The sequence below is a fragment of the Cygnus atratus genome, chromosome Z, assembly GCF_013377495.2.
Source record: "Cygnus atratus isolate AKBS03 ecotype Queensland, Australia chromosome Z, CAtr_DNAZoo_HiC_assembly, whole genome shotgun sequence".
Lineage (NCBI taxonomy): Eukaryota > Metazoa > Chordata > Aves > Anseriformes > Anatidae > Cygnus > Cygnus atratus.
The window spans coordinates 2,111,401-2,129,905 of record NC_066396.1 but is presented as its reverse complement, the minus strand read 5'-3'; the positions used below and the strand labels follow the sequence as shown (position 1 = coordinate 2,129,905).

General features: G+C 48.6%; 1 protein-coding gene across 1 annotated transcript; it reads left to right on the top strand.

Moving 5' to 3' along the window:
* Positions 1-350: 350 nt before the first annotated feature.
* MAPK4 (mitogen-activated protein kinase 4) lies at positions 351-10,704 on the top strand. The gene is made up of 5 exons (XM_035560100.1): positions 351-896; positions 5,710-5,854; positions 7,180-7,341; positions 8,078-8,279; positions 9,533-10,704. Exons 1-5 carry the CDS (start codon positions 351-353, stop codon positions 10,218-10,220), a joined length of 1,743 nt encoding a protein of 580 aa, XP_035415993.1. The 3' UTR covers positions 10,221-10,704.
* The last annotated feature ends 7,801 nt before the right edge of the window (positions 10,705-18,505 follow it).

Below are 18,505 nucleotides of genomic sequence, written 5' to 3'. Positions count from 1 at the left end.
TGCAGCGCTGCTGCTCTCGTATTAACAAGAAAAATAACCCTTCTGTGTTTTGGTAGAGGTATCTTCGCGGCGTTTGAAACATCCATGCAGTCTCCTCCACGCCTGGATTTTTCACCCGCTCCGAAACGTTTTGTGTGTGTGTGTGTGTGTGTGTGCGCGCTCACATCTTTTCCTGCTGTGTTTGCACGTCGTCGTGAAGTCATGGGCTCGCAGCGAGAGCCCCCCCCCAGCATCTGCGAGTAATAATGGCGCGCTTTCTTTCAAAACGTGTCTGTAAGCCGGGAGTCCTTCGACTCTCCCGTTTTTCCGAGTGATCGAGAGGAAAAAGCCAAAAGAGGACGGAGCCCGCGATGGCCGAGAAGTGCGACTGCATCGCCAGCATGTACGGCTACGACCTGGGCTGCCGCTTCGTTAACTTCCGTCCCTTGGGCTTTGGGGCCAACGGGCTGGTGCTGTCGGCCCTCGACAGCAAGAGCTGCCGCAAAGTGGCGGTGAAGAAGATCACCATCAGCGACGCGCGGAGCATGAAGCACGCCTTCCGGGAGATCAAGATCATCCGCAGGCTGGAGCACGACAACATCGTCAAGGTGTACGAGGTGCTGGGGCCGAAGGGGACCAACCTGCGCGGGGACTTCTTCAAGTTCAACGTGGTGTACATCGTCCAGGAGTACATGGAGACGGACCTGGCTCGCCTGCTGGAGCAGGGGAAGCTCGCCGAGGAGCACGCCAAGCTCTTCATGTACCAGCTGCTCCGGGGGCTCAAGTACATCCACTCGGCCAACGTGCTCCACCGAGACCTCAAGCCGGCCAATATTTTCATCAGCACGGAGGACCTGGTGTTGAAGATCGGCGATTTCGGGCTCGCCAGGATTGTGGATCAGCATTACTCCCATAAGGTAGGTGTTGAGAAATCACCGCGCTCCTTTCCGTTCCGATGAGTTTCTGGTTTGATGTCCTGCTGCTTGCGTTCCTTCCTCTGCTTCTTTTATAAAACATGAGCTGCCGTTTATCCCCACAAGAGAAGCGCGTGAAAGGGTATGTCTCATTAGCAGGCGTTGAGTTGGTCTCACAACGTCTGCGCCGAGTGCCCCTGGTTTCTCACTTGCAGGGCTGGAGAACTTGGGGTACAGTACAGAGCTGCCTTCCAAGCGGCTCCAAGTACTTGGTTTTGGTCCCTAGCAGCACATTTTTCTTTTCCTGAGGTCAACTCAAGATGAGTCCGTGCAAAAAATGGTTTTCTTATCATTTATTTAAAGTGCTTCTCACGCGTTGGCCGGAATTCAAGGCCTGTCCATCTCCTAACAGCAACAAACCAGCGAAAAGATGCTCGCCAACCGCCGTCAACGCGTACTTGAACTCGAGCAGCGCGTGCCAAAGAGCAGGAATTGAGCGGGACCAGCCAACATTTTTTTAGCAAATGAGCCAACAACTCCGCTCCTGCGTGCGATTCGGGATTGTCCTGCTCCCGATCGCCTGCTCAGCTCCTTCCTACCTGCCCGGAGGGGAGGGATGTGCGTGGGGCAGACGGCGCCCCGCGTCTCGGGGATTTCATCAGGCAGGGCAGGTGAGAGGAGCCCTAGATGGTGCACGGGCTCATATTTGTGAGCTCCTTGATCTGTTCGTGTTTGGCGTGCTGCCCTCTTGCAGAAGGTGTAAGCAAGAGGGACGAGCCCAGGGCATCTCTGCATGAAGCCACTGAGCCTCCATCCTTCTGCTGCCAGGTGGCGTTGGCCAGGACAGCGGGCCTTGTGCCCTGAATTTTTTGCGTGCTAGCACAGAGGTGCCCAAAAGTAAATTAAACCCCGCTCCCAGCTCCCTGGGTAAGTAACTGTTGGACAGATCCAGTAGATCCAAGCCTCTGCTGGCTGTGTACAACGCCAACGTAATATTTTGCCTTTCTGGCAAAGAAGTGTCATCTCACTTGAAGAGCATGGATTATTTTTTTTCCGTATGACCTGTTGTATCTGGAATATGCGTGGACTGATGTCTGAGGTCTGCTAACCAGAAAAATTGCAGGTTGGGTGCTGCTGCTTGTCTGAAAGGTTAGAGTGCTTCTGACCCAGTGCTTCTCCAATCCCAAACCCCGGCAACCATCCTGCTAAGTGTTAAAATGGCAAATAATAACCCCAGCAGATTGTGACCAGGGTTCTAAACAGCTTAAAAAGCCACCTAAATAATAGTCCTTCCCTGGCACTGTATCTTGTTTACGTGGCGGCCGACTAATTAGGATAATTGGGTAGGACGGGGAGAGCTCTCCAGCTCTGGAAGGTGCGCTGGGAGTAGTGGCATGGAGCAGCTCCAGCCCAGAGCAGCCTCGCCTGCAGGAATGATGGGGCAGGAAGAACGGGAGAACGGGGAGAAAGCAAAATAGGCCTTAAAAATTGGGATAAATGCCAATAAATGTCTAGACTGACTCTAAAAGTGATGGATATTTCAGAGGAGAGAATCGGCCCTGGGCTTGCCTTGGGTGCAGTGCCTGGGGTGGCGCAGGACCCTCTCCTCCTTGCCTACTTGCAACTTTACTTACAGCTTCCATTTGCACAAATTCCACAGGAGGGAGGGTGCAGCACCCTTTTTAGGGCAAGATCTCGTAATTTCCAGAACGTCTTTAAACCTTAGAAGTCCTCCCTTCGTTTGGGGCTTGCTGATGAAGCCCCCCGGCGGATGGATCACCACGAGGAGATCTCTGCAGGAAGATCCCCTTTCCTCTGCTGAAGCACAGCCTAGTCCAGGTTTGTCAGATAAACGCGTTCTGTGACCCAAAAAGGATGAGAATGCATGTCGCATTTTCAGAGCCAGGCACAGTGACATTTTTATTACGCTTCGTGCTCTGCCAGGAACGCTGCTCCTGCAAACCAGGCTCATTTTCCAGCCCCTGCTAGAGCTCTCCTAACTGCCTTTTAAAAATAAACGTAAAAGAATAAAGCGCTCTGAAGAGGAACCAGCCTGCTGTTGCATCAGGATTATTCTGACAGCCTTTATTTATTTCTATTTTGAGCCCCCCCTTTGGCACTGCAGTCGGGAACCATTCCAGCTCCGCCAGCAGTCAGAGGCAGAAATCACATCCTCGAGGGAAGGACCTATGAGCTGGCACTGGGTGCTGCCCAATTCCCAGTTTGGGGGCACCTGGTACTCACTGTCGCAGCTTTTTGAGTGCAGAAAGCTGGATTTTGGTGTGCAGCACGCTTGGATGCTCAGGGGAGGTGCCGAGGGGCTGCATGGCTTGCAGGATCTGAGCCAGATCCTGAATCTCGGTGCTTCTCCAGAAGAGGCAAGCCCTTGGTCTCTCCTGCATTAATTTTTCTTTGCTTTTCGGTTTCCCTACTGTGATATTTGGTAGAACTTGATGCCAATCCCACCCACAGCGGGTTTATCCCTTTTTTAGGTTGCCTGAGCGGTTCTTACACAAGCCTTAGGAACAGAGGCAGGAAAACGATACTTGAAAATTACAAAAAAGAGCATGGGAGCAAGCCTTGGACTTTTTTGCAATCCATGACAGATGCGTGGGGAAGAAAAGGTTTGGCTCGTTGCAACGCAGGGGATGTTTGCAGTATCTCTCTCATGCATTTTGCACGGCGCACGCTCCCCCGAGCACTCACATCACTTGGTGACGCCACGCTCCCCTGGCGGCTCAGTTTGGTGTGTTCATATCACGAGCCTATGGAGAACAGAAAGCCTAATCGCCCCGAAACACCATCCCCGAAGTTTATTTTCTTAGGATTTTCCAGCAAATACCCGTGTCCCCGTTGTTGTGAGTAACTGCAGGAGCTGAAAAGCAGCAGTCTGATCTGATAACGCCTTGGGGTCTTTGTGCCGGTTCCGATTCAGCAGCATTAGCAAGAATATAACGGCATTAAACGAGCCAGCGGCATAAGTTCTTGGCTAATCAGTCTCAATTATGACTTATCTTAAGAAGACAAAAATTAAAATGTTCCCTTTTAAAGCAAACCCTTTTGATTAAAAGCTTGACAACTCGCGCGCTTGGAAATTCGAACAAAAATCTGCGCTGGGGGGAACCGAGGCGTTATAAACCCCTTATCCTCCGTGGTAGCAAACTGCTCTTGCATTTACACTGAAAATAGTTTAGACCGTATCGGTTAGGGTGGAGTTTTTGACTATATTTTGGTAGGAACCCTTTTCTTGCTCCCGTTGCGTTTTGACACTCTCCAGTGGTTTCACGGCATTTAAATGCAATTCAACTTGGTCGCTTCTTTTTATGCTGATTATTCTAGTGTGTTTCAATCCACATTTTTATGTATTATATTGGACGTAGAGATATGGAGAAATATTCCAACGTTACCCTGATGAAATTACGTTTGATGTTCGACCTCAGCATGGCACCCGCTCCAGCCCATGCATTCGGAGCCTCAGTGATGCCTCTCCTCATTTTCCAGTGTTGTGGATGGATCTCCTCTTTTAAAAACGTTTTCCTGAGCTGCAGGAGTGCACGGTGTCTGGGTACAAATCCTTGCCTGTGTATTTTTCCCGACTATCCAGTGGCACGTGCCTCCCAGCCGACTTGGTGCGTTTATTCATTTATATTCCTTTATCCGTACGGCATTGCTTGCCCCCGGAGCATTTCGGCTGCAGGGATGCTGCAGCGGGGACCCGTCACCTTCCCAGCTCCCACCTGCCAAACACGGAGCAAGTATGAAATTGTCTTCCAAATGAAGTTTGTAATTGATTGCAGAGTGAGTGCGCGCAAGGCTGGAGTAAATTACGGACCCGGGAAGATGCGATTAGATTACAAGAGGCGATCTTCAAGGTAGAGAACGGGATTTAATCTAAGGGACTGCGCTCTCTGCCAGCAGCACAGGATTAAATGCCTCCCCTCGGTTTCAGCCGGAGATGCTGAGCGCTTGGCGCTTGAATTAAAGCTCTGGGCTGCCTTCGGGATCCAGAGGGCTGCGGTCCAAGCAGTCAGTGGTTGGCCGTACGGTGCTGCCAAGGGCATCGCCTTTAAAACCCGTCCTGGGAGAGGGCCTGGGATCCCAAAGCAAACGTCACCACAGTCCAAAATCTGCTGTCCCCTACAGCTCTGGGGGTCCGCGGGGCGCAGCCGCTTGTGCCACAGATAACGAGGATTTGCTCTGCCACAATTAATTAGGAAACATCAGCCGTTTAGCAGCTTCGGCGTTAGGTCGAGCTGCAGCTTCGCTCGCACTTGGAAGGTGACGGTGGGTGTTCGTACACAAATTTTCCTAATAAGCAAAGGGGAGGAGGCGGCCAGGGCTGCTTCGGTGCGCCCGTGCAATTCCCTGCATCCATCCCAAAGCCCCGTTGAGGACTCGATGCAGCGTTTGGCACTTGTTCGTGTCGATAAGCAACACCTCCGGCACAGATCTGGGGTGAAATCACCCGTTTCTGGCAGTTTGCTGCAAGCTGGCTGGGTTTGGGCGGCGTGTGCTCAGCGCCTCGGTCTTCCAGCGGTCATGTTTTCGCACCCAGCCTGTTGGGGTGTTCCTGGCTTTCTTCCTTCACTCAGAAAACACATCACCTTCTTTGAAGAAGGCCTCATTTCGAGGTGATGTTTGGAAATGCAGGCACTGGGCTTACGTGCGCTGAGCCGACAAAGGCTTCCTTCGCGTGCTGCAGAGTTCCAGTCGGGTTAAGCGCTCAGAAATTGCCAAACCTCAAAAATACCTCGAATTATTGAACGGAGATGCATACACATCGCTTTCACCGATGTCCCTGTCTCTGCTCTTCCAGGGTTACCTTTCGGAAGGCTTGGTAACCAAGTGGTACCGCTCCCCTCGCCTCCTCCTCTCGCCAAACAACTACACCAAAGCCATCGACATGTGGGCGGCCGGCTGCATCCTGGCGGAGATGCTGACGGGAAGGATGCTCTTCGCTGGTAGGTTCCCATTGATTCATTTATTTTTTCTCCCTTTCTCCTTGCTTGTTATCCAATTCAAAGGCTTTAGAGCGGGGCAGAGTGAATCCTTCCATCCTTGCCGGCAATCGTTGTGAAATCTGTGGTAAAAAGAAAAAATGAATTAGTCTCAAACCCACCTGTAATATGAAATATCCATGGTTAATTGTATTTGCTGTGAGCAATTCCCAGGCTGCGGAGATAAGGATGTACCCTAGAACGCTGTGCCTTTGCTGCCACCTGGGCTCATCCCATTAACGTCCCGTTAATGAGCAAATCTTTATTCAACAGAGTTCCAAAAACACTGCTGTAGGGAGCAAAGCCGTGGTGCTGAGCCCGGTGCCAAGCTGGGTGCGGGATCACTCGTTCAGGAATGAAGCAGCCACTCAAAAAGCGGAGCTGGTAGCTCACGCAAAGTCAGAAAGCACCAGTAATGGCTTTTATGCTGGAGAAACTGTTAATTGTGTGTGAGTCAGCCACACAACTTAAATTCCAGCTCCCTCCAGTGATTTGCTGCTGCTCATCTGAAAGCGTTGCCAGTGGAGGAAGGAGAAAATAGAAAGTCCTCTCGTTGCATAATGACAGTACGGGGTGTGGTCATGACCAGCCACGCTAAAGTCCACGTTGGCTTGGGGACATGTTCATTGCCACATCCTGGCAGAGTTGGGGTGACAAGAGCTGTAAATGCATTGAACTGGACCTTGGTGGAGTGACAAAGCCACGATGGATGGAGACCCTTTCCCTGACCCTGACGTTTGGACCTTTCATTGCCCATGGGATGTGTTTGGAACCCCTTGCAGACCCATGGGAAGCTCTGATTTGGGGAGAGAATGGCTAGTCCTGGCTCTAACGACAGAATATTTATAACGGGCATTTCTAGCAGACAGAAAGTCGATAGCACGACTCGGTATTTATGCCAGGCAGCTCCTTGGTACACGTAACAAGCTGGAAATCATCGGCAGAGTTCTCGGTCAAATTCAATAGTGCGCTGAAGAATAGAATTAGCGTTCATTAATTAGGCGGTTGGCTCTGTGACGCTCCCTGAGTGCGTCGTTCCTCTCTTATGGGAGCCAGCCCTGTGCTGGGGCTTAGGAATATGTGGGTAAATACGCCCTCAAGGAAAAGGATTGAAACCCCAGATGTTAATAAGTCTGAAAAAAACTCGTGTAGGTGCAGTCATCACAGCCAAAAAGTTCTCTGCCTCTTCTTCTCCGGGATTTTGGGAGCTCGGTGGAGCTGTCCAGGTAAGCTGAGGCCGGCTGGGCCGTGTGCGCGCCTCAGCTCCCTGCCTTTCTCTGCCCATTCAGGTGGTCACGAGCTGGAGCAGATGCAGCTCATTCTGGAGACGATCCCCGTCATCCACGAGGAAGACAAAGAGGAGCTGCTCAAGGTGATGCCCAGCTTCATCAACAGCACCTGGGAAGTGAGGAAGCCGCTGCGCAAGCTGCTCCCCGAGGTGGACAGCGAAGGTACCGTGGCGCGCGCCGCTTTGGCAGTGCCTCCTCCTCGGGCTTAATCTAAGCGATGAAATAATTCGGTGGGAGACAACTGGATATTGGTTAATACTTAAGCACTGAGGCAATAGGTATGGCCCTTCCTTTGCGCTGAGTGATTTTGCTCCTAAAGCGTCTTTGGCACAGAGAAACATTCCAATTCCTGCAATTACGATCTTCATAGGGACATTTCTGAAGGTACAGTGCAAAAAAAATCATTTGTAGTTACCTTAACTGGACTTTAAGGGACTCTTCCATGCACCAAGACCTAAATGAATTGGAAATACATCTTCAATGGCAGGATTTGATCTTTTTCATGTAGCCTACATAAAAGGAACCATCAAAAAAAAATCCCAACAAATCATGTACTTAGGTTTAATTCTAGTCGCTTTTGTTGCACTGAATTTCTGCTTTCATCATAGTAGAGACTTCTCTCTCCACGGTCTTTTTGAAATAATTTTAGACACTCAAAATTTCTGAAATACTAATATGCAAAATAATTTAATAGAGTTTGTCATGTCAAGGACTTAGTCACATAACCCTGAAGCAGGCAGGACAAATGTGCCTGTGTTAGACTTCCGACAGGACTTGACCTTTAATTCCTTCCTTCCTTCGAGCGAATTTGGTGTGGGGAATTCACGAAGCCGTTCCTGGAAAGAAAGCTAGCAGTGCTTTTGAGGAATGAGTGAGTTTGTTTCTCTGTGACTTGCAGCTATCGATTTCCTGGAGAAAATACTGACATTTAACCCCATGGATCGATTAACGGCTGAGATGGGGCTGCAGCATCCTTACATGAGCCCCTATTCCTGCCCTGAGGACGAACCGGTGTCTCAGCATCCGTTCCGGATTGAGGATGAGATTGATGATATTTTACTGATGGAAGCCAACCAGAGCCAGATGTCGAACTGGGACAGGTACGGTGCCTGGGACTGGTCTAGAGACCAGATACCCACTGGGATTTTTTAGGCAAAACTTGACTGGTGAGTCTCTGAGCATTGATTCGGTTCGGTAATATGTTCCCTGGACCCACAAAGGGTACTTGTTTTGCCTTTTTTTATGCCACATTGTAATTCTAACTCAAGCTGGCACCTAGCTGAAGTCAACAAGAGTTTTGTCATTGATGTCCGTAGGGAGGAGATGCTGAGTCTGCATCTTCAAGTTCCTGAGAATTTTTCTGCTCTCGGTTTTATTAACAGCATATATCGTCATTTGAATTACATCTATTTAAATGACACTGGGGTTCTTCCCTCTATCCTCTGTCCCTATAATACCCACTATAAAATCATGTAATTCTTGGACCTTTCGGGGCCAAGATTTGGAACTCTATTTATCACTTTTCAAGGTGCATAAGCCCTAGAGTCCACATAGACGGGGTCTGTGAAAACATATTTGTATTGTGTTTTAAATGGTTTACTGAAAGCTGTACATGAAGGTTGGAGCAGACTTGTCCTGTCCTAGATGAATACCCCAGTTAAAAGGCCCTTCCCAGTACCGGTGCAGCTAGCACAAAACAGGTAGCCAAGAATTATCGATGTTCACCTTCCCGTAGAGCTCCTTCCAGCTGAGCAGGATGAGCTGCTGCTCTCTGCATAGCAATTAAATCTCCGGGCCTTGTTAATCCACTACATTTCACCAGCACTGAAGAAATAAGCTGAAGAAATCCCTCGCATTCCTTCCTATTAGTCTCTTTTCCTGCGTGAACAAGTATCAGGGTAGCAGCTGGGGAGGACAGCCAGGTGAATTAAATAAAAAAGGAATCCTGGCAGCTTTCCTCAGCATGTCTTCAGTGTGTCCGCACATCGCCCTGACGCCTGCCAGCCAGAGGCACCGGCGCAGCAGAACAGTTGCTCAAGGTCACCTTGTCACCCGCGTGCCTCCTTGCTTTTGGGTTTCCCGGTGTGACACAGCAAGCTGTGACCTGGGCTTCGTCCTCCCACCCAGCTGGGTTCTGCAGCGCAAGCCAAGCGTTTTAGGAACAGAATGGAGGGATAATGAGCAGCTGAACGAAGGGACAGCTTGGTTCTCAGAATATTCCCGCTTCTGGTCCTGTCCACGCAGGCAGGGCAAGGCTCAGACTCCCGATAAATTGCTCAGCCATCCTTTTTTAGCACACAAGAAGGTCTCTGATATTAATAAGACCTCTCTAACAGCAGCGTGTCTTTCCCAGGTATCACGTCAGCCTCTCCTCTGATTTGGACTGGAGGCACGATAAATACCACGACATGGATGAGGTTCAGCGGGACCCACGGGCAGGGTCGGAATCCATCGCTGAGGAAGCCCAAGTCGATCCACGGAAATATTCACAGAGCAGCTCGGAGAGGTTCTTGGAGCTATCTCACTCCTCGATGGACCGCGTTTTTGACGCCGACTGCGGGAAATCCTGTGATTACAAAGTGGGGTCACCTTCTTACCTGGACAAATTGCTGTGGAGAGACAATAAGCCCCACCACTACTCGGAGCCCAAGCTGATTTTAGATTTATCCCACTGGAAAAGAGCAACCATAGCACCCGAAACTGAGCTGTCTCTGGAAGAAGAACCATCCAACCTCTTTCTGGAGATTGCTCAGTGGGTGAAGAGCACGCAGGTGGGTCTCGAGTGTCCCAGTACTCTTCCGGAGATTCAGGAGCGGAGGCTGCCGTCTCCGCCTCACCACCTCCACCAGGAAACCAAGGAGGTGAACACCGAAACAGACCCCGAGTTTAACTTGGACGTCTTCATCTCCAGGGCGCTGAAACTTTGCACAAAACCCGAGGATCTTCCAGACAACAAGCTCAATGACATCAACGGGGCCTGCATATCCGAGCACCCCAGCGAGATTGTACAAACAGAGGTGTACCAGAAAGAGCGATGGTGAGGAACCCCAGCCTGGAAAACCCCGCCGTACCTCCCCGTTCCTCTCTGATAGCGTGGCCGATGCCCCGGGCTGAGCGGCTTCTGTCTGTCGTTGAGCATCCCTTTTTTACGCTGTTCTGAATGCCTTTTTCTGAAAAGGCAAGCACAAACCACGTGCCCCTTTTGATGCCTTAGAAATGCATTTAAGGGAATCAAGAGGTGTGAACGGAATCTTGAGTTTCTTCCACTGCCTTAACAAGCTTGCCTTGCAATCTCTGGGACCTGTTTGAAACTTAAATGTACAGCGGAGAGATGACGGTACATGCTAAGTTTGCAAACAGAGGTCAAATCAACTTCTTCTCCTTTCTTTTCCCATAGCATCTTAAAATGACAAGGACAAAATCAGCATTTTATTATGGTCACATCCTCTCCTGGTTTGACGGGTTCCAAACATGCCAAACTTTGAGCTCCTCCGAGGCCCCCGTGTGAGTACAATCGGTGCGGAGAGAGACGTGGTGCCAGGGAGTAGCCGTGGTCGGTCAGCGGAGGGGCTGTGAGGGTGCAGCTAGAGGTAGAGTTTGGCCAGCAGGCAGAAAATAACTCCTCAAGAATGTCGATGGTGAAAGAATTTGACCACTTGGGTTTGTTTTTTTTTTTTCTTTTCCTGATTGGAAGATATTTTTTTTTTTTCCGAGCACATTCTCCTTGTTTGGTTTCTCCACGCGTACGTTTTTCCTTTCTGTTGTACCGGGTGGTTCTGAACTCTTTCGGAGACCCCATCCGATGTATTTCATGCAACAACCTGGTGCTGTGAGTCCTGTCTCAGGCAGCTGCCCAGCTGCCCAGCACGTTCTGGCAGCGAGGGCTGGACAGGAGCAGAGAGGTGGCGATGGGAGCGGGATGCTCCCTCTGCCACCACCACCTGTACAGACTCAGCAAGGGCACATAACCTTTGCCAAAAAAAAAGAAAAAAAAAGGAATGAAAGTTCCACTACTTACCTTCTGACAAAGCAGCTGTGAAGCAAATACTACTTAGGATTTGTGCATCGCTTTAAGCAGTTAGAGCACCGAGTGTACTAAATATCACCATGCCTTTGCCTGACGGAAATGTGTGCTTGTTGGCTAACATCTGAACAAAACTAGCGGGAACCTCAGGTGGATTAAAAAGTCACTTAGCCAAGTGAGTTGGATGCTTTTTGTGCTACCCGTGAGGGAAGAAGGTCTCCATACTTTGGTTCCCGTGGCATTAGTTTCCTAACTGGCCAAGGTCACGTATAAAAAAAATTTACATTTCTCCAAGGCACTTTGCTTTCAGCTCCTCTGGAACACGCTGGTGTCAGCAGGCAAACAAGCGCGATTTGTAAATAGATGTGAACGCAAACTGATCTACTGTAACTTCTGTTTTCATCCACACTTATGAGCACCTTAATAATGAATCAGCTAACAAGAGTTTGTATATGGAAGAAATGTTCTATACTTATATTTGACCAAACTCGGCAGTTTTTTAAAATTGAAAACCTGTAAATAGCGTTGTAGAAGCCAGTCTCCATTTGCGCTGCCATCGTGGCACTGTGCTCCCCGGCACGGTGGCTCTACTTTCATTTGTAAAAGAGAAACTACTGTACCTAGTAACTCCAAGGTCTGTATTTAACTATTGTTCCCGTACGAATTATTTCTACCCTTTTAACAAGCGAACTACGAAATGTTCTGAGATGTGAAGAAAACTCGTGCGAGACTTGGGGGAAGGACTAACAGCAGCGCTTACTGTATTAACCCTGGTTTCTGTTCTTGGGGGGGAATTAGGGGCAGGTTTAGCTGTAGGAGAGCTTGTGCTAGGCTTTGAAAAGCCAGAAAGCTTGTTCTTATCGTGAAACCCTTTCCTTACGCAGTCTGGAAATGCTGCTGCTCCAGCAAAATGGTAGCACGGGTGAGATGGGCTGGAAGTCCTGGGGCGGGAGGCAAAGCGACCGGACTCCAGTCTTCGGAGGTCCCCCGCAGAGCTTCAGGCTGCTGCCCTGAAAGAGGAAACGAGAGGCAGAGGGCTCAGTTTGCAGTGCGTGACATGATTTATATACCTCAACTAAAGCTCAGCACTTTCACTGGTGGGGGGCAGCTCTGGGATGAAGGAGCGGCCCCTGCCCGCGCCAGCCGCCTGTGCCGACCCCGCCGGGAGCACCCAGCCCCTCGCAGGAGACGCACAGCGCTGCAGCCACAGATGTCAGCCCCAAACCAGAGGTCGGCGGAGTTTAGACCTACAGGACGAGGTCAGCGATGCTCAGAACTCTCTACTGGTGGGTTCAGCAGATGCTCGCTGATGCACCGGCCTGTGAAATCCCCAGGGATCAAACCACGTCAGTATTTTGTCCCCGTGGGCACCCGTCGTCAGCCCTCCGAAATGAGAAGCCATGTTCCACGTGGGTTGTTGCATTCGGGCCGAATGCCTCCACCAGAAGTGCGCGAGACTCTATTTATTATGGCCGTGAAAGGAACAGGTTTGAAAATTGTCTTCTGAGGAGCCATTATTTAACGTCCCAAAACGTCAGCGTCACATGCCGGGAAGGGGGGAGGACGGGGGTGGCGTTAATTTGTTACTTGAGCGTGCTCAGCCGATCACAAGCCAGATTTGTTTCTCATCTACGACAATAAAATTTAAGGCCTGAGCCTTCCCTGCTTGCTGGCGTGCCCTTATTTTGCTTGCTGTGAGAGCTGCACTGCAGAGGAGGTGGGGAGCCTCCTGAACACAAACCCTGGCACCTTGGGAGCACGGGGAGTGAATTTCAACAAATACGGTGATTTCTGCAAAAAAAAAGAATTAATTTTTTGCAACTGTTTGAACAAGGGACCCGAGAACAAAACCCCAGCATAACGTCCGTGGCTGTGGCAAATGGAGCTACCGGAGCCTGGAGTGCTGCTATCATTTCTCTCCATTTTAATCCAAGGCAAACACGTCCTTGAGCAATTTTGTGCCACCATCGACCATTTTTGAGTGCCTGCGGTACGAACAGGGTAGAATGTGGCATGCAGTCATTTCAGGCCTGAAATGGATTTTTTTTTTCCCAGTTGATTGTGAGAGGAATTGAAGAGGACAAATAAACCGTATGGCATCTGTTCATAAATAGTTCCCTTTGACATTTTCAAAGGCAGAGTTTGATTTATGAAGTAGTACAATAGCCGGGCAAATGTAGACATCTCCAAGAGCATCTTCAGTTCCTGAGACCTTGCTCACCATGTAATTTTGAACTGCTGTCTGGCAGCTGTTGGAACGAGTTTATAACAATCACATAGCTAAATTCAAAGAGTAAGATTCTATTTATTTAAAAAAAAAAAGCGAAATCTAGCTTAAAAAGACAAGCTTTTCTCACCGGGGCTTACTCCATTGTCTCTTGGGTTGCAGCAGAATAGATGGAACAAAAGGATCTTGAAAGGGTTGCTCTGATTAATCTTGCAAGGAAAATAAGCAGGCGCTTTAGGAAGTCTGCATGAATTTTTGTTAGGCTTTGCAGAGAATATACCCAATTACAGCTTGGACAGGACAGACTATTTTTTTTTAAAAAAAAAAGGAAAAATGTGGGTGCAATGCCTACTGCGTTCAATTTTCTTTCCCCCTGCTGTTTCTCCTCTGCTGTAGGTTGAGGTTTCATTGCAAAAAGTGCAATTCCTGGGGAGCAAATGCCCCAAGACCGCTCCAGCAGTGAGCCAGGCTGCCTGCTCCTCCTATTTTAGCACCCCGGGGCACAAGTGTGCACACAGCAAAACAAATATTGCATGTGCTGGATGCGTGGAGAGCCTCTGCATCAGGCCTTGGGACTGGGAAGGTTTGTTTCCAGCCTTCAATGTGCATTTTCCCCTCTCAAAGCTCAGCTGCATCTCTTCTGCCTCCACCTCTGGAGGTGTGAGTTCCTTCTCCATGATGAGAGGTTTCTGGCACTGATGTAGGGCTAAAAACCCTAGGAGCCTGGGATGGCCCAAATGAAAGAGGGAACCGAGCTGGAGAAGGAAACTGGGCTGGAAGGGGGAAAACTGGGAGCTGGGAAGCCGACGAGGTAAGGAACTGGGGGTTGTGTGGTGGATTTGGGGACTGCCACCAGTGTTCCAGTAGCACAGGCACCATCTCTTCAGTCCCACTGAAACAAAACTGCTGGCCCAAAGGCGTTCTGGCCTGAGTTTTCTCTCTCCGAAATCCTTCCTGATGCGGTAGTTTTCTTCTGCGTGGATCTTACTCTAAGCACTAATGGGTTTGTGTTTCACAGATGACCACGTTATTTATTTGCTCATAGTAAGCAGCAGGTGGATAATACTGCCTATAATTTGGAAAACGAGGAGGTGGGGACCTCCCATAATGTGATTTAGCCAGAAGTGCAACATTGATTTGGAAACGCTGGTAGAATTTGCAGGCAGCAGGAGAAATGCAGCCAAAACTGCCCTGTAGGCCTTGTGAGTGGAAACTGTTGGGCCCAAAGCCATGGGAAGCTGTGTTTCCAGGTTAAAAGCCTGCCTGACTTCTGATGATGATGATGATTATTATTAATATTAATATTATTTGGAAATGGGGCCTGTGTTAGGTGAGGAAGGCCTGCCCTCTTCAGGGGAGTTGGTAAAAGTGGAGTTTCTGGCCTAATTCCCTGCCTGCATAAAACCGCGGTCCCGCTGCTGACAGCACACCGTTGTCATTAGAGATGGTTTCCAGTCAGGAATTGTCAGGATCCCAGTCCAGGAGAGCCGGGATCCATCACTTGAAGGCGGATCCAACAGTTTAAGGCACTGCAAGAGGCACCAAGAGGCCTGTTGATGGGACTCACCCTCCAACTCATTCTTTTTAAGGCCTAGCACTGGCCGTGACCGGTCCCTGTGAGGTTTATTCTCTTTCTGCTTCATCTGCACACCGTATTAGCTGAGAGGAGGACAGAAAGGTGCTGTGTGCCGATTTCAAGACCCTAAACCCAGATGTAATGTCACCAGAGCCTTCCTGGTGGGGTTACGCTCTCCGCTGAGGTGACTGACTGACCCCTCTTCGCAGCCTACCCGCACTCGGTGAGCCTTCACTGTGACTTTAGTGTCAAGCGTTTGGTGCTTTTTATACCAGTTTAGATCAGCTAAAGGAACAATCCCAACTTGTACCGAGCGGCCAGAAGAGGGCAGTGCTTCCCCTCTGTATTTGCCTGTCTTCATGCTTGAATCTGAACAGCCTCAAAGCCACAAGCGGATGCTGCAGAGCTACCATTACACCGGCCGGGATGTCAATCTGTTGCCCACAGATGCAGATTTCCAGGTTATTATTAATAATTAGTAACATGTAACTAATTAGCAGATTATTAATTAGGTGCCCGTTTGAGTTGCAAGTCTGAATTTTGGGGGTGTGGGGCTCGGCTGGCCCCCAAAGTACGGCACGTCTGTGAGATTGTGTGGGTCCTCAGCCAGCAAAGAGGTCGCCAGCCTGCAACGAGGTATTTTTATGAGAAGGAAAAGCCTGTATAAAAGCATCAGTTGTGAATATGAGACTAACCAGAAGTTTTCTTTCTCAGCACAAGCAAGGCGGCTTTAGGGCAAGCAACCAGGATACCAGCCTGACCCCTTAGCCTAAAACCCCACCTCCCTCTGCACTCTGCAATCTGGGTCAGTAACAGAGTAAGCCATTAAGCCTCGTTAGGTTAACTAACGGATTTAACAGGATTTAACAGTGCCACCAAACGTTCCCGGGAGCTGGAGGTTTTACAATCTGCGCTGTTAAATCACTAGCACAATCCCAGGCATGGTGCTGGATCGGGCCAAGGAGCATTTCCCAAATATTTGCTGGAGACAGCGTGGGAATCAGCTCAGGAGATGCTATTCCCAAAATGCAGTCTGAAAACATTGGTTTGGATGGTAAAATACTTTAATAACATGGATGCAAGCTGTTCCCATGCAAGGTGGTCTCAGAGCCAGAGAAAAGCCTGAACACATTTGATCACAAAAATTATAAATGAGATATTTTAAGCCAAGTGATTTTAAAAGATAGAGCAAAATTACTAGGCATAAGTAAAAGGAAAATGATGGAAATAAGGTAAAGGGAATTAGCAGTGTTGTAGCTCTAAAGGTATAAGAGGCAAAGCTTGCGGAAAGAAGTAACATCTTTTAGTAAAATTGGTAAATGTCATCTTTACTGTGTAGTTCCTACCATAGTATCATAATGGAAATGAGAGCAGTCATCAGGGACATCTCTCTGTGTGAGGTTTACTCTAAACATGGTTAACCCTCAGCATTTTTAACAGAAATAGTGGAAGATAAAGATGCTTGTTTTTATCCAGATGTAGGAGCTTTCATCCTGAGAGACGGTTTATCTGCCAAGATCTACACTGTAAAAAAAAATCTGAGATCGAAGGTAGATAAAAGTTAATGTGATGAATTATTTGTTGGGTAGTTGTGTATACATAGGTACACCATCAGCATATTTATAGGAGTGATAGGGTAGGTGTCAAGGTGACAGTGTGAAGAGAAGGAAAAGAGCCCTGGATCTAGGCGAGTAGAACAGAGAGGTGATTTTCTTAATTTTATTTTAATTCACATTAAGAATCAGTGATATAAAAAACCAAGAACATTGAGTCCAGCTCTGGTGGTTTTGCTTTAAATAGGTTGAAAAACTGGAACTGTTACAGAGAGGACCGACAAAATTATCTCAAGGATGGGGAAAAAATCTTCTGTTTAATTTATCGGATGGATTTGGTAACAGTCAGTGAGGAATATTGTGAGAAAAACAAAACAGGAAATAGTCGACTCTGATTTAGAAGGGAGAGACATAACAAGCAGCAAATGATCACAAGTCCAGGAAAACTCAAATGAGAAATACAGCACAGTTTTAGGAGAGTGAAAGCAATCGATGTATACCTACAAACTGAGATCGAATGACTTTTGGGAGATGCATTTTCCTTCAGCAGGAACTGCTGGCTTTCTCTGAAGCAGAACCTGAGTAAAATGCAACGGCCCGTATACGTAGGAAATCTGCTATGATAATCTAATGGTCTCCTGTGGTATGAAAAAATTGTGAATGAATTCTCTCTCTGTTGTGAGCGAGCGGTGGAACTGCTTGTGGTGGGACCCAAACAGCCAAGCGAGATAGCAGAGCCGTGACGTATTTAAGGAGCTGAGGAATGCCAAGGGCTCCCAGTTGTTCTCTTGGCAACAGCAAAGCAACAACATCACGGGTGCCAAAAGAAACTCTTCTGTGCTGAGCACCAAAGATGGTGATAAACATCCACAGGAGGAAGAAGAAAATTCCTTTTCTTGCTGTACAGCACATATTGCATGATTTAGCTATAAATCTAACAGGTGCTCGATAAGTAGCACAGAAGGAGTAACAAGCTTGAAGCGAGCCAAGTCCCGCTACGTGGGGTTGCTGTCCGTATCACTAGCTGTAGGTCAGGCGTAAAGCATCCCTGTTGTCTTAGGACCAGCCAAGTCTGGGTTATCAGATGGTAGCTGAGTTGCAGCACAACACATTGCTACGGGATGCTGCTGGCCACCTGCATAAGGCTGGGGTGTGATAAGGCATAAGGCATGGTCCAGACCTTCTCTCTGCAATGACCTACAGGTTGAAATAGCTTTGCAGGATTGGAGTCTGGATTTGAGAATGAATGTGAAGGATGATAATGTGGGCTTTTACCAAAGAACTGCTGGGAGAAGACACCGGTGCCAAGGCAGTGGGTGTGCTGTGTATAAGTAAAAAGCTCTCCTGAAAAATATTGCTGGGAGTTTCAGCCCCTGCAGCCCTGCTGGATCTCATTCCATGGGGTGGAGATTTTTTCTCTTCTGGGATTAATTACAACACAGCCTTCCTGTCGATCTTTCACAAGAAAGACTTAGGAAGTATATTTCAGCAAGGCGTTAACTGCTTATCGGAGACATTGGACAAGATCCTCAGCCACTCTAAGATGACATAGGGTTTCAGCATTACTGATTAATGCTGTTTGGGTATGAAGTCTGGTGTTTCCAAATGCCTTCAATTCGGGCTATTTTTAGCCAGGCACAAAGCCATGACCTTGCATGTTATTTTAGCAATCTTCTTTGTTTATAGGTGCAGCGTCGCATTGGACGGAAACGTTTCAAAGCCAGCACAACCATGCTGACAGGGAGTAGGGGGAAAGCAGCAGCATATATAATTCATGACAAGCCTCAAAACCATGATTAGAAGAGGAGGCTTTGATTAAGTGGGCTCATATATTTATTGTCACAGTTACTATAGCGACTGTGCTTCTTTTCGCTGCAGAGCGTTCCTTCGCACCTCTAACAATTTGAATTATCTGAAGTGCCAGAGGAGAATTAACAACCTCACAG